The sequence below is a fragment of the Castanea sativa genome, chromosome 1 (genome assembly GCF_040712315.1).
Source record: "Castanea sativa cultivar Marrone di Chiusa Pesio chromosome 1, ASM4071231v1".
In the NCBI taxonomy this organism is placed as follows: Eukaryota; Viridiplantae; Streptophyta; class Magnoliopsida; order Fagales; family Fagaceae; genus Castanea; species Castanea sativa.
The window spans coordinates 42,106,481-42,122,500 of record NC_134013.1 but is presented as its reverse complement, the minus strand read 5'-3'; the positions used below and the strand labels follow the sequence as shown (position 1 = coordinate 42,122,500).

The 16,020-nt window shown below is 33.0% G+C and overlaps 1 protein-coding gene across 1 annotated transcript; it reads left to right on the top strand.

Annotated features, from left to right (window-relative positions):
* The first annotated feature begins 8,702 nt into the window (after positions 1-8,702).
* LOC142622545 (protein tesmin/TSO1-like CXC 5) lies at positions 8,703-15,717 on the top strand. The gene is made up of 8 exons (XM_075796036.1): positions 8,703-9,378; positions 10,298-10,405; positions 11,902-12,079; positions 12,633-12,992; positions 13,387-13,490; positions 13,566-13,660; positions 13,852-14,268; positions 14,908-15,717. Exons 1-8 carry the CDS (start codon positions 9,056-9,058, stop codon positions 15,177-15,179), a joined length of 1,857 nt encoding a protein of 618 aa, XP_075652151.1. The 5' UTR covers positions 8,703-9,055; the 3' UTR covers positions 15,180-15,717.
* The last annotated feature ends 303 nt before the right edge of the window (positions 15,718-16,020 follow it).

The window sequence follows — 16,020 nt, the reverse complement described above, 5'->3', positions numbered from 1 at the left end:
AGGTTAGCACATCAAATGCTTTTATGTCAATTTTGCAAGAAAAATAATTTTAGTGCTAGCTTTCAAAAAAAATTATTATCACACAAAGAAATATACCTAATTCTTAATTTGGGTAGGCCAACCAAGGTTGAAAGTAAAAAATATATACATAGTGTGATTGTCATGTATTTCTTGATATAAAAGAGAATATAATTGATATAAAATATAGTTATTACTCCAATGTTACCAACCACAACAATACAAAGAAAAGTATATAGCTTGCAAATTCAAGAATACTATATTTTCCTATAGAAACTGGTAATAGAAATAGAAATAGCTATCATTTGAAGCTTAAATAACACGTTACCAACGTAAATCCCTACAATATGTTATATATGTAAAGCATATATATATATATATATATATATATATATATATATATATTTATTTATTTATTTATTTATCAAACTGTTTCCAATTACACACTAAACTTAGGCATGAAAAAGAAAAAATAAAGAGAAGTTCATAAACAAAATAAAAATCACCAAGAAATTATTAGCTCGTGAGTCCCCACTCCTCTTCACTTTCTCTCTAAACTTCTAAAGTCTAAAGTCTAAACCTCTCACACTAAATACCGAATCTATGTTTTGTTATGAAGCGAAGTAGTTCATAATATATTCTTGGCGTAAATACACTTTTGGTCCATACATTTTGGGGTCATTTTTATTTTTGGTCCCTACATTTCTATTTTACCACTTTTAGTCCCTAAAATGAAAAACGCGTTCCATTTTGGTCCATACCATCACTCACTTAACGGAAGAATCGTACGTGGCAAACGAAGTAGAGTACTGACACACTTTATGTTGACATGACTATTAAAATAATAATTAAAAAAAATTATTTGGCAATTAATAAATGACAGATCAGCATTTTAAATATATAAAAAAAGCCACATCAGAAAAAATAAAATAAAATAATTAAAATAAACTTATTATTTTTTTATAAAATAAAATAAAATATTCTTTTCATTAGATTTTTGGAAGACATGTTCTTCACTAGAACATGATTGTTCATGTTCTTCCCTGATCTCTCCTTTTTGAGCTCAAAATATCTTGCTCAAACTCTCTCAATCTCTTAGCTAAAAACCCCAAATCTTTCTCTTTCTCTATCTCAAATCACTGTCTCTCTCAAAACAATGGGTCTCTGCCTCAGATCGGTGGGTACTCTTGGATCGGTAGGTGGTTTTTGTCTATCTCAGATCACTGTCTCTATCTCAGATCGGTAGGTGGTTTTTGTCTATCTCAAATCACTGTCTCTACCTCAAATCGGTAGGTGCTCTTGGATAGGTTTCTCTTTCTCTATCTCAGATCATTGTCTCTCTCAAATCGGTGGGTCTCTGCCTCAGATCGGTGGGTTTCTACCTCAGATCGGTGGGTGCTCTTGGATCGGTCGGTGGTTTTTGTCTCAAATCGGTGGGTCTTTCTCTATTTAATCTCTCTATCTCTCAGTTCAGTGGTGGAGATTTCAATGGAGATAGGTGGCAGCGCACTCCGATGGTGGGTTTGTGGGTGAAGATTTTTGTTGATCTAGGTGGGGGTTTTCACCTTGTTCAAATTTGGTTTTTTGATGAGGGCTTAAGATTCGGTTAAGGGAGTTCACTGAGTGAAAGAGTTTGAGATGTGCTGGGTTAATGGTTTTGTGGGTATTTTGTTTGGGTGGGAGTTGTGTTTGTTGTTGTTGGTATGGTTGAGGGATTGAGCTGAGTTTGTTCAATTTTGTGGCTATTTTGTTAATGATTGTATTGATTAAATTTTGGATTTAAATCTATTTTTTTCTTTTGGATGATTTGGTTTGTGCATATATATGGATTGATTATGTTTTTCACAATATTCTTTTATGATTTTTCTGTGTTTGATTTTCTGGGTTTGTATGATTTTTTTGGGTTTGTGCTCTTGTTTGTTCTTGATGGGTTTGTATGATTTTCTAGTTTTGTTTGTTTTTCTGGGTTTGTATGATTTTCTGGGTTAATATGATTTTCCGGGTTTGTTTGATTTTCTAGGTTTGTATGGTTTTCTGGGTTTGAATGATTTTCTGGGTTTGTATGATTTAGATTTGAATTCGTGTGTTTTTTATTTTTAGTTATGTTTTTTTTCCTTTTTTTATTTTATTAAAATTGATAAATTAATTTTTAAAATTCTAAGTTGACGTGGCATTTTTAATTCTGTTTTTTCCTTTTTTTAATAGTATTTTAATGGACACGTCAGCATTCACTGTGCCAACAGTGCACTCCGTTTGCCACGTTGGATTCTTTCGTTAAGCGAGTGATGGTAAGGACTAAAATGGAACGCGTTTTTCATTTTATGGACTAAAAGTGGTAAAATAAAAATGTAGAGACCAAAATAGAAATGACTGCAAAATGTAAGGACCAAAAGTGCATTTACGCCTATATTCTTTATAGAAAGCTTCAAGTATCTTCCCAACCAAATTGAAAGCATAAAAGTTAAATAAGGAATAGGAAGGGAACTTGACATTCTCACAATTCTTTGCTGCCACAATAGCCAAATAGCTCACTCAAACAGTGACTTTTATATGAGTGGTGTTTCCCACCGTTAACTTAATCTTTTAGTGTGTGTCATGTTTTGTGGAGGAAGAACGTTGCATACAGGAAAACTAATTAGGCTAATCACCATTAGAGAGTGTTAAGCCACTGAGATAATTGCTAGGATTTTGAGATAGGAAGAGAAGAGTCCTAAACGTGTCTCTCTTAATTCTGATTATTAGCTTAACTCCTTATTAAGTTTAGACTAAATAAAAATAATTTTATTTAAATATTATGTTCACATGAAAATTTCAGAGATTTCAATTTTATATATATATATATATATATATATATATATACTACTATTTAAGGGGTTTCCCCTGTTTGGATTCCACATTTTGGATGTCTAAAGTACCCTCATCATATCAACTTACAAGTTCTCAACTAATAAGGATAAATATGTAAATAAAACTCCTACACTTTAAAACCCACAAACTCATGCACGCTTTGCAGTTTCTATCTTACTTTCTATCTCTCATTCTTCTTCAGATTGAAGATATTTAGTTTAGCTCTACATCATCCTTTTTTTTTTTCTTCAGATTAAAGACATTTATTGTCAGAGGCTCCAACAAATTTACAGGTTCTATTTTTTGCAAGTTCCTCTTTGTTTTCTTTGAGCTCTACTTTTTTTTTTTTTTATATGTATCACGTTAACTCTTTTTTTTTTCTTTTTCTTTTTTAAATGCAATTTTGAAATGAATGGTTCCTTCATATACTCTACCACTGTACTTCTTAATGAATTGTCATTTCATGTTATAGGTATTGTGATCCAAAGACAGGGTTGCCTTATGCTACAAAAGAAGCATTCAACCAACAAATTTTCAGGTTCTATTTTTTGCAAGTTCCTCTTTGTTTTCTTTTCTTTGGTTTATGAATGACTTTCTTTGAATTCTTTTTTATTATTATTATTATTATTATTATTATATGTATCACGTTAACTCTCTTTTTTTCTTTTTTTTTTTAAATGTAATTTTGAAAATTTGATTAATGATCAAAATATAAATGATCAATTACTATTTCCTTCTATTTCCTCACTTCTTCTTCTTTTTTTTTTTTCCCCTTCTACATATTTTTTTTTCTTTTTTAAGAATTTTTTTTTTTACCATCATTGTATATGTTTTTTGCGTTAAAGTTTTTTAGTTATTTTTTTTGTTTACCATCATTGTATATGTTTTTGGCGTTAAATTTTTTTTTTTTTATTTAGTTATTTATTTAAATAGTTGATGATGTGGTGATTAGATTTTAAAGAGTCCATGTCCATGATAGAGTTAAATTCTAAAAAATCTTTATCTTCTATTTCCTCACTTTTTTTTCCTTCTACGTTTTTTTTTTCTTTTTAAGAAATTTTTTTTTCTACCTTCATTGTATATGTTTTTGGTGTTAAAGTTTTTTAGTTTTTTAGTTTTTTTTTTACCATCATTGTATATGTTTTTGGCGTTAAATTTTATTTATTTATTTTTTTTTATTTAAATAGTTGATGATGTGGTGATTAGATTTTAAAGAGTCCATGATAGAGTTAAATTCTAACTTTGGTTTGTTGATTAAATTTTTTTTAAATACTTGGTTTAACCCTAATTCTTTTATCTCTCTCAGGTTCACGTACGCACAAATTTTTTGGATTGTATTGAGGAGTCATTGGAATGGAATATTAAATAAGTTCGGGTGAGAGACTTTACAAGAATTATTATATGTATTAAACCTCACATAAAGTGGTTGTTATCTAAGAAATTGTTGTAAAAAAATTTCTTTTGTAATAGAAACTATATTTATCATTTGTAGAATTCTATGTCAAATTCAATTTAAATTTTTTTTCCATAAGTATTAATTTACTACTTCATAAAAAATGTTACATACCTTTTTCTCAGTTTTAAAGGTTGTTAATGTTGTTAATATATTTAAAATTTAAACTATTTTCAACCCGACCCTACCCAACCTATGAACACTCCTATCTAGAACATGTTGAGAGAGAGGGGGTATGAAGGGAACTACCATGAACGTGAGAGATGGTAAGAAAGTATGAACTCAAGAGAGCTATGAACGTGTAAGCCAAAGAAGAACCACGTGTAATCGAACCGCTCACCAATCTCCCACCTCTTCAGTCTTCACTCACACGACTCACTATTCTCCCCACGTCAAAATCCCAATTCCTTCCAAAATTCTTAAACTACCACTACGAAACTAACCTCATATTCCCAAAATGCACTCCACTACGCACCCCAACTGACCCTGAACTCACCCCTACCAAACACGATGGCACAAAAGTAAAATTCCATCAAATTCGGCCCCACTTTTATTAATTAACCTTCTGCCTCGCTCTGGAATTTTCAAAATCTAAAATTCTCCAGAACACCTCCACACTTGACTCTCACATTCCTCTATTTCTCTCACCCTCTAGGAGCATTTCCTTTAACAAAACTAGTCTCATCACACGCGCTTTGCGCGTGCGATGAAACTTTTCTTTTTTCACGGTCTTATTTTGTAGAAAAAAACTGTATTTAATTATTTTTTATATATATATATATTATTTTTATTTTAAAAATCTAATTTATAAGTAAATAAATCAATTTAAAAATTAATAGGAGAGTGGTCCTATTTTTTAGGCAATATTTGAGTGGGAGTTGGAGTTGTATTTTTACCAGATTGTTCTTAAGTTTTGTCTCTACTTAAACATAAGACTGTAGGGGCATCTTTGATCTAAAAAAAATGAGTTTTTACCAGATTGTTCTTTAGTTTTATCTCTATTTAAACATAGGACGGCAGATGCATTTTTGAACTAAAAAAATAGGAATCCAAACAGGGAAGCCCCTTAAATAGTAGTATAGAAAACTTATTAACTTACTTATGTACCTTATAAAAATGCAATATAAGTATTGATAATCATAGTTTGTCAATTTTAAACTCATTGGATACTCAGCTATTGTAAAATTTAGCAGAGGCATCCAAATCCCAATCCAAAAATGCAAGTCATGTATCAGGTGGTTGGGTAGTTTTTAAACGTGGGATAGAAAGTGAGATTTTTTTAAATAGTACATGGATAGAACACGGGATTTTTTTAAAACTTGTAGTTTTTTTTATTTATTTTTTTTTATAAACTTTTAAATAAGGATAGGGTCACACCAATTCCCCACCTTATCCCTAAAATTTAGCCTTTTATTTCTTTCAAAATCAGATCTAAACTAGTTTCATCACACGCGCTTCGCGCGTGCGATGAAACTTTTCTTTTTTAGTGGTCCTATTTTGTAGAAAAAACTGTATTTAATTATTATATATATATATATATATGTTTTTTATTTTAAAAATCTAATTTATAAGTGAATAAATCAATTTAAAAATTAATAGGAGAGTTGTCCTATTTTTTAGGCAATATTTTAGTGGGAGTTAGAGTTGCATTTTTATCGGATTGCCCTTTAGTTTTGTCTCTACTTAAACATAAGACTGTAGGGGCATCTTTGAACTAAAAAAATGAGTTTTTACTAGATTGTCCTTTAGTTTTGTCTCTATTTAAACATAGAACTGTAGGAGCATTTTTGAACTTAAAAAAATAGGAATCCAAACAGGAGAAGCCCCTTAAATAGTAGTATAGATATAAGGATATGGATGGAGAAGTTATAGTAGTGGTTTTATAGTAGAAGTCTTTTTTTTTCCCCCCCAAAATATGGAAGAGATTTAAAAAAAAAAGAAAAAAAAAAGGAATACGTGAATTTGAATAGAATATATAATTAGATAGAAGAATATATAAGTAGCTACATTGTCTTATACATGAACATGATCCTTTTTGCCTAAACATTCAATTTCTGTTTGAAATAGGAGAGCTTCTTTATCCCAAGTTGTGCAATTTCTTATTGTGAAATAGGAACTCTAATAAGTTCTATTTCTGTTTGAAATACACAAACCATAACTTCATTTAAAATCATTCCAAATTCTAAGTTATTAAATTTTTAGCCTCGAAAATGCATGATCTCTAACAAAAACCTCAATAATTCCTTAAGTTTTTACTTCCTTTTTCCAAATCCTTCAATTCCTAAATAATTTTTTCCTTCAATATCTTACACCTATATATTAGCAAGTGTGAAAATTTGTGTTTGCGTTTGTCCACACAAAACTTATTTGGAATAGTTTTTGAGATTGAGATGGATTTATTTATTTATTTGGACATGTTCATTGTTTTCAATTTTTCTTAAAGAGTTTATTTATTTTTATTTTAATAATATTTCACACTCTTAGTATCTTGCTAAATTATCTTGGAAGAAAATTAATTCAATTTATTACATGATAATTTAAATAATAATCTCTCCCCCCCCCCCCACATATATATAGCTTGATGCGAACCTCAATCGACACGCTTTGAGACCCAACAAACAATATTGGAATATGATGCGAACCTCAATCGACACGCTTTGAGACCTAACAAAAATATTGGAATACTTGCCCAAGAAAGCTAAAATTCAAATTTTTGATAGAAACCCTGACCCAACGTTTATAATCGAACGCGAATCAAAGGTATAAGTTGACCTTGACCCAATGATTATAAAGAATCACGAACCGAAGGTATAAAGTTTGAACGCCACAAGGAAAAATCCTTGATAAGTTCACAGTTCTTGAATAACCAAAAGAGAGCAAAGCCTCACCTTTTAAGATTTTTATTCAATAATATTATCCAAAAACGTTTACAAACTTCAGAGCCTATTTAAGGGCTTCATAAAACTTGACAGACAATAAAATATATTATAAAATAACTTCTAATTGATACCTTACCATATCAGGAATCAAATTTGACCTAAAAAGCATTAAATGCACCTAAAAACAAGGAAAATACCTAAAAAACGTACTAAATAATAAAACCCTAAATAAAAGTTAATTTGGTCTGAAATTAGCAGATCTAAAATAGGAAAAAATTTGCCTTAACTGATATAGAGTTGGAAAGTCAATCAGCCATTAATTCATGCCATAAATCACTCGCAATTAAGCCAGATCAGCCCTAAATAGCTTGAATTAAATTTATTACGTTTTCAGCTTCCTTTGGGCCAAACTTGGAATGTCCTGCGTTAGAATCAGCCTAAATCTCTTGAATCAGCCCATTAAGTGCTTCTTTGATCTTCTTGGATCTTGCTCTTGTAATAGGCTCAACTAGAACATGCAATGGATCCTTGAATGCTTGTTGATTCTCATCATAGTTTCATCACATGCGCAAAGTGCGTGCAATGATATTTTAGGATATTTTTAGGAACATTTCCTTTAACAAAAATCTTATTAATTTACTACTCCATAGAAAATGTTACGAACCTTATAAAATACTAGCCTCTAAGCACGCGCTCATACGCGTGTTTAGAGGCTCTTCTATTTTTTTTGGTAAGGGTTAATTTGGAGTATTTATTATAATTTAGAATTACTACATTTTTCAATCACAAAAAAAAACCTAGGGGTGTGATGAGTATTATGTGTGGTAAAATAATTTTTCATCACACCACACATAATACTCATCATACCCCTAGGTTTTTTTCTGTGATTGAAAAATGTAGTAATCCCAAATTATAATAAATGTTCTAAATTAACCCTTACCCAAAAAATAGAAGAACCTCTCACGCGCGTGCTCAGAGCCTAGTATATATATATAGATTTGTGGCCATAATATCAATACTTATAATCTGGTCCGTCCATTTCGTGGCCTCGTAGCAACTAGAAAATCTGCAATGCCACCTCGGAATGCTTTTTTGGTTTTACCTCCAAGTCAACAAACCCTCTGAGAGACCCTTTAGCGCCAATTTTTATTTTTATTTTCACTTTTAAGTTTTAATAACGGAGCGGAGAATCTTTAAATAAAAAGAAAAACCTCCCTCGTTTTCCACTCTGTCAAATAAAACTCATCAACGTGGCAAAATGTCACTGAAACCCTCAGATTCCTCCGTGATACCAAGCGCACTATATAATTCTCGACTACAGAGAAGAGAATTAGAGACCACTTTAGTGGAAAATTATTATCCGACGGTCAACCACTGAGTATTCTAACTTCTATGAATTTCCACCGTGTGATGATATTTGAGATTAGTAACCGTGTGATCAAATTATTGAAGCGAATCACACCGTCAAATATTAACAAAATTGAATTTCAAAAGCTTGGGAGAGAGGGAGCAGAGACGAAACAAGAACAAAAGTTCCTTTGCTCTTCTTCTTATTTGATATTTATTTCTCATTCATCTCCCTACCTCCATTACTTTCTCTTTCTCTTTCTCTTTCTCAGTACCAAGCTCTCACTCAAAATTTCTTTTTGAATTTCGTTTATCAAAGCCCTCTCTCAATTGTTCAAATCTTGGAGCTACGAAATCGCGTAATTTATGTTTTCTCTATGTTTCAGTGGCTTTCCAATTCGGTTTCGGATCTGAAACTGTGTCAATTTGAGGAATTTCGGTGATTATTTATTTGAGTTTAAATATATAAAAAAAAAATAATATTTTTTGGAATTGAGTTTTGTTGAATTTCATGGGGGAAGGTGAGGGAAGCGATTTCCCTCCGAAGAAGGCTCAATCGGACGGACCGGCGGCCTGCTCGTCGACGACGGAGGCTCCGGCGGCTAAGAAACTCGCGAGGCAGCTTGATTTCACGGCTTTTGACTCCAGCGGCTCCGCTACTGTGGTTTTGCCGGAATACCCGCAGACTCAGACTGTGACGGTTACAGTGGCGGTTGCGGCTCAGAGCCAGCCTCCGCAGGTTTTGGTGAGGCCAGTGGTGGCTCCGCCGCCTCCTCCTCCTCCTCCTCCTCCTTCGACAACGACGACGCAGCCGCTGGCTCAAGCGCCTGTGAGGTTTGTGCAATTCTATTGTGGTTTTTGAAGAACCAAATTTGAATTTTTTTTTGAATAATGCTTTATGAATTTGAAAAATATTTGGTCTTTTGGAAAACAATGAGTGGAGTTTGTGCAGTTTTTTAACTTTTTGATTTCATTGAGAATGATTTAAATTATTATTATTATTATTTTTTAATTTGAAGCTTTGGTTATTGGAGGGTGAGGTTTATGTGAAATTGTGTGAATATGGAGTGAAAGTTTGGTAATTTGTTCTTAAAGATTTGGTTTTGAAGTGTGAAACAGTGAAAGTTTCTGTATCCTAGATATTGTTTTGTACTTATTCAAATTTGGTTCCTTTACATTGTTGCTTTTGTGAATCTTTGTAGTTATTTAATTGGTATGTTTATAGCATTAAATTGCTTTCCAAATAATGCAAATTTTTAGTCCTTTTACACTCAGAAAGACTTGCATGTACACACTAAAAGTTTAGTTCTTTTGCACTAAAAATTTCCTTGCATGTTTGATTCTTTTAAACTTAGAATGGTGAGATTGCCAGAAACACTGCATTTTGTTTTTAACCCTTTTTCATATTATAAATTTTACAAAGGTGTAATGGGTTCTTTTGGATTTATTCATTATGTTTGAAGATGTATTGGTCTGTTAATTTAACCAAAAAAAAAAAGTATTGGTCTGTTAATAATTTTTGTTTGAAAGCTAATAAAATGCTTTTGCAGTAATTCTGCTTCCCATCCACAAATGTATTTGTCTGAAATTGGGGTTGGAATTGGTTTTCCTTTTGGATCATTGAAGAGTAATCTTGGTGGTGGTGAAATTGGAACGTGAATGTTTTACCAATGTGGCACAAGCAAAAATCCTCATATAGAAGTTCAAGATTTGTCTATTATTTTTGGTATAACCCTGCCCTTTCTTTTTGCAGAAAACCAGATTCTCCAAAATCAAGACCAAAACCCAATTCTGAAGTAAAAGACGGCACTCCGAAGAAGCAAAAACAGTGCAATTGTAAACATTCACGATGCTTAAAGTTGTAAGTATATGACCTCTTCATACTCTCCTGGTATGAAAAGTGTTTCATCAATAAGTTGATTTTTTGTTCTACTCTTCAATTACTTTGCTGTATAATATATATGGTTATTCATTTATTTATAAAACTTGATAGTCTAACATTTATTATGGTGCTGTGGTCCCACTCACTTCTATAATCATTTAATTCTGGGTTCAATAACTTGAGCTGGAACCATTTTTGCCTTAATATTCTTCATGGACCAAAAAGGAACAGAAATAATTCACTTTTTAATTTACTCTTTAGCTAAGGAGTTGCACATTTACATGCAATCTTTGTAGTCTCATCAAGGTGGTAAATCCAAATTGTAGCTTGTAGAATTCTACGAGAATGATATGTTTTATCTTCCATTCCTCTGTGTGTGTGTTGTATTTGTGCTGCAGTTTGCTTTTTGATTCTTCATTATGCACAGGTTGATAACTCTTTGTGATAGATAATGGTGCATATTGATAGGGTTGGGATAGGCTAAAGGCAAATGCAAGCCCATCCCTAAGGTTTGAATTTGTTGCTAGAAGTCCATCCCAAGCCTACCATGGGTTCAAGGTGATTAACAAACTTTGGGATAGCTTGAGTAGTTTGTTTTGGAAACTGGATGGATGAATGACATTCCTCAACAGATTGGTGCATACTGTCTTCTTTAAAAGCAATGCTATTAGTTAGAAATAATTTTTTTCTTTGGGGAAAAAAGGTTGTAATTGATATGAAAATGATTTACGACATCATCAAAGGAGAAAGAATACTTTTGAGAATAGGTTGTATAACAACCAAAGGCCAATGAAATTAGCTTAAACCAATTTATTCTAATTTTTCTATAGGCTTCTGAATTATGTTATAAGTGGTAATAAGATTATATAGCTAATTAGCAATAACCAAATGAAATATTCTGCTCATACTTACAACACAATATGATTGCATAAGAGCAGATTAACACAATGTTTAAGTAACATTATGTTTTACCCCTTATCACTTACACAAAAATTATGGTAAAATACCATGATTACAGATATTGGCTCAGTTGAAGCTAGGTCTACAAGACCTCAACCCAATATTTGGTTTGGTAAACTTATTCATCCCGAAACACTTTTTAAGTATTTCATTTTTAAAAAACAGCTTAACAATTAAAATGCACTTGGTTCAGATATTTTGGAAACACAAATTGGATTACACCCACTCTGTGCAAGTGTAAGTAACTTAACATTTAACACATTGTATCAGGAAACTAGTAATGCCATGACTTATGCTTGCTGAAGCATCCAAAAATATGAGGCTTTCATTCTAAGCTTCTATTGAGTCAAAACAAAATTACATTGATATTGTAAATAGTTTTTTGTTCCTGTTGACACTTCACACCCTTAATTGTCTTGCTACAAACTCCTGATACAGATTTTATGCAACTAAAAATTTCTTTTGAGATATTTTTTCTGATGTGAAGCTAATTTTCTTGTTGTCATCATGATCAGGTATTGTGAGTGTTTCGCATCTGGAATATACTGTGATGGTTGCAACTGTGTAAATTGTTATAACAATGTTGAGAATGAAGCTGCTAGACGAGAAGCTGTAGAAGCTACTTTAGAGCGTAATCCAAATGCATTCAGGCCTAAAATTGCAAGCAGCCCACATGGAGTGCGGGATAGTCGGGTATGTTAATTAATAATGCAGCATTTTGAATTTCATTTACCAGATACTGAGGTGACCTTGCAGTTTTTGGGTTAGTATAGATACAACAAGCTAGAAGTTAATTATTTCAGCTATCTTATTATAAAAGAAGCTATTTATGTCTCTAAGAGATTCTGTTTAACACGTGTCTGGCCATCGTGGCACAATGATGGATCTATCTTTATGATACCATTCCAGAAGTTTGTGCATAAATCTGCAAGTGAACAGTTGATTTGTAAGAGACGGTTTAGGTTTGTGCAAGATGGGCTTAACTTTTTTTCTTGGGCTATGCATGTTTTTCTTTGTTCATTTTTCCGAATTATATATTATTAGAATATTTCGCATAATGCCATGATGAAAAAATAGTTGCCTAGAAAAAAGAGAAACACATGTTCTCAACTCATAAGTTGAAATTTATAAATAACCTTGTTAATACGCAGATTTGAACCTTTTCCTACTAGTATAGAATAAACATTATTCCCTTTTCTGGGATGTCAATGAAAAGTGAATGATAGTTGTTTTTAAATATATGCAGGAGGAGGCTGGGGAAGTTTTAATATTGGGAAAGCACAACAAAGGATGCCATTGCAAAAAATCTGGGTGTCTCAAAAAGTACTGTGAATGCTTCCAAGCCAACATTCTCTGCTCTGAAAATTGTAAATGCATAGACTGCAAGAATTTTGAGGGTAGTGAAGAGAGACAGGCCCTATTCCATGGAGATCAAGGCAACAACATGGCATATATTCAGCAGGCTGCGAATGCTGCCATAACTGGAGCTATTGGATCCTCTGGGTATGCATCCCCTCCAATATCAAAGAAAAGAAAAGGTCAGGAGCTCTTCTTTACTACGGCAGCCAAGGATCCATCTGCACACCGGCTTGGGCAATTTCAACAGGTATATATGATGATTGCAGGTTTGAAGAGGAATATATTTTGAGTGGTTATCAGTTACAAATGGTGATGATCATTGCTATTGAAATTGTGGTTTCAAATAAAATCACCTGACCAAACTTCTCCAAAAAAAAAAAAAAATTCACCTGACCTATCTGTGTTTTATATGGATTTTGAGAGTTATGTTCTTCTTCAGAAAAGTTTACTGAAGTCATTAATGATTGGTTCTGCATTGGTAGGGCATGGCTGCTGATTGTTTAGTGTGTGGATAAATATTTTGTAATTTTTAACCATCCATTAGCACTGAACATTCTCTCATTTTCACTTTGGGGTAGTACTTTCCAGAATTCATGATAGTATATTACTATATCTAATTTTATGTTTTCTATCTTTATCAGGCAAACCATCTCAAATCTTCTGCACCCTCCTCTTCATTGTCTTCCGTCCCAGGTGTTCGTGTTGGTGGCACTGCAGCATTAGGCCCTTCAAAATTTACATACAGGTAAGAATAGTTGTCTTTAGGGAGATGCCATTCATCTGCTTGGTTCGATTACTAACTTGTATATTATTGTTGAAGGTCTCTCTTAGCAGACATTATTCAACCACAAGACTTAAAGGAGCTTTGCTCAGTTTTGGTAGTACTCTCGGGTGAAGCTGCCCAGACAATTGCAGGTATCTGTTGATTTGTGATAAAAAGTTTGTATTACTGGTTGGATACGACAGTATCTAAATTACCAATACTGGAGAGTTGTAGGTGCATATAGAGGTTTATATGATTTATTTACTGATTCTGCTTGTCAAAAAAATAAAAATAATTATTCTTTACTGATACTAGAACATTTGAACTTGGTTAATATGTCTAGAGCAAAGAAGTGCAACAGAAAAGCGGGCAGAAGATCATACAGAAACTTCCCTTGCTTCATCAACTCAGGAAAGGTTTCCAAGCCAGAAGGAACCCAATGTTGAGAATGCTGTGGCTGATGATTGTTCAAGTGCAAACCAGAACGATAAAATCGGTGCTGAAGATTCCAGTTCAGATGGTGCTGATGCACCTCAAGGAAGGCCTATGTCACCTGGGACTTTAGCATTGATGTGTGATGAAGAAGATGCAGTCTTCATGGCATCCGCTTCACCCAATGGGTTGATGGGCAATCATAACACGTCTTCACCATTGCCTTATGGACAAGGCATGACAGAGGTCTATGCAGAGCAGGAAAAGATTGTTTTGACAAAGCTTCGAGATTGTCTTAATAGGCTCATCACGTTTGGAGAAATAAAAGGCAAGTTAATCTCCGTCTAAACTTGATAGACAGTTGAGCTGTGAAAAAATAGTCACACCAGGAATTCCAAAAGAATAAGCCCTGTTTGGGAGAACAAAAAACTTCAACCACTGTGTCAAGAAATACCCCAAAATATGGCTGCTATTTTGTCTTTATTTTTAATTGATAAAGTTAGAATCATTTAGTATTTGTGTGTGTTTTAATTAAAGACAGTTGTTTTCTTATGATGTATGCAAAGATTGAAAATATCCTTTACAACAATCAGAAAGTCTGCATGAATGCACATGGGAAGCTGTAAATTATACGTACCACTTGGTTCTTTGATCCGTCTTGCTATGTAGTCAATTATAATGATTCTGAAATTTTTGAATCCCCCACCCCCATAAAAAAATTCAGTACACTCTGTGACAAAAAAAAGTTCCGATAGTGCATTGTTATAGATGGAGACTAGAGAGATCCTTTTTTTCAGCTTTCCATTACCCAACTTTGTCTTGTCCAAGTTTTGCCTATTTTAGATGTAGAGATCATATTTGATAGATATGATCTCAAAATTGTTGTGATGATGATAATAATAGCAACAACTGGAACAAATTGCCTGCTTCAATATTGGGAATTAATGTCATCCTTGAAATTTTACAGAGACAAACTGTTCATCTTTAGCCAGGAGTGAATTGGGGGTTCAAAAAGACTTGCAGAGCAATGTTGGGGTCAATGCCAATGCCAGAATTGAAGTGGGGAATCAACAGGGGCCGGTTAGCAATGGTATTGCAAAAACTGTTGTACCACCTACAGCCAACAAGACTTCTCAGATGGCTACTCCAGTGGTTGTGGCCCCTAGTAATGACCTTCCAAAAGTTCCATTCCTCCCCAAAAATGGTGATACAAAACCGAAGAATGAAAAAGAGATGTAAAAAGATTATAGCACAGAAATTTGGCCCAAGGTATTCCCCTGCATCTCTCTAATCTTAATACTACACCATTGTTCCTTGATTTTATTCAATGCAGCGTTGAGAGGGAATTGGGTCTCATTGTTAGAACTGACCAGGATCTAATTTGATCCTTCTTTTTCATTTCTTTTTTCATCTTCTCTTTTTACGCCATTAGTATAGTCTAAATTAGTTTTCCAGCTTCAACAATAGTTTGGCACTGGTGTAAAATGCTGAGCCTTGTAATTGCACAAGATATCATTTAGATTATTAAATGCCAATGACCATATAGCCTGTATCGTTAGGTGCTAAGATTTTTTTTTTACTATTTACAATTCTAGAGAAACAAAGAGCAGTTTTATAATTTATCATGGAGTACGGTATTAGATTTCTCCAAGAGTAATTTGCTCAGTGCTGATTTGGTTTGCTGTGGTCCAATGTAAGTATGCATGATAGTGTTTTTTTTTCCTCAATGAGTGTCAAATTTCAGTATATTGTTATTAACAACTATTCAATTCATGAATGGAAAATGTTCATGCGCCTTGAATACAATGGCTATGCAATTATTGATCCGCACCATACTACTGGATTTGTTCTTTTATTACAGTCATACCAATTATTGTTAATTTTTTCCCCTTTGAAACAATAAAAATTCATTTGTATTGATAAAACTAAAATACACTTTTTTATTCCGTATGTCACTCCCAGTAGTTTTATCTGACGCGCTCATTACACTGGGGTAGGATAATTATATGATTAGGATAGCAGACCCAAAGCTATGGAACTTGGGTGTGGGTCTTTTGTCGAAATGTAATGACCTTACTTT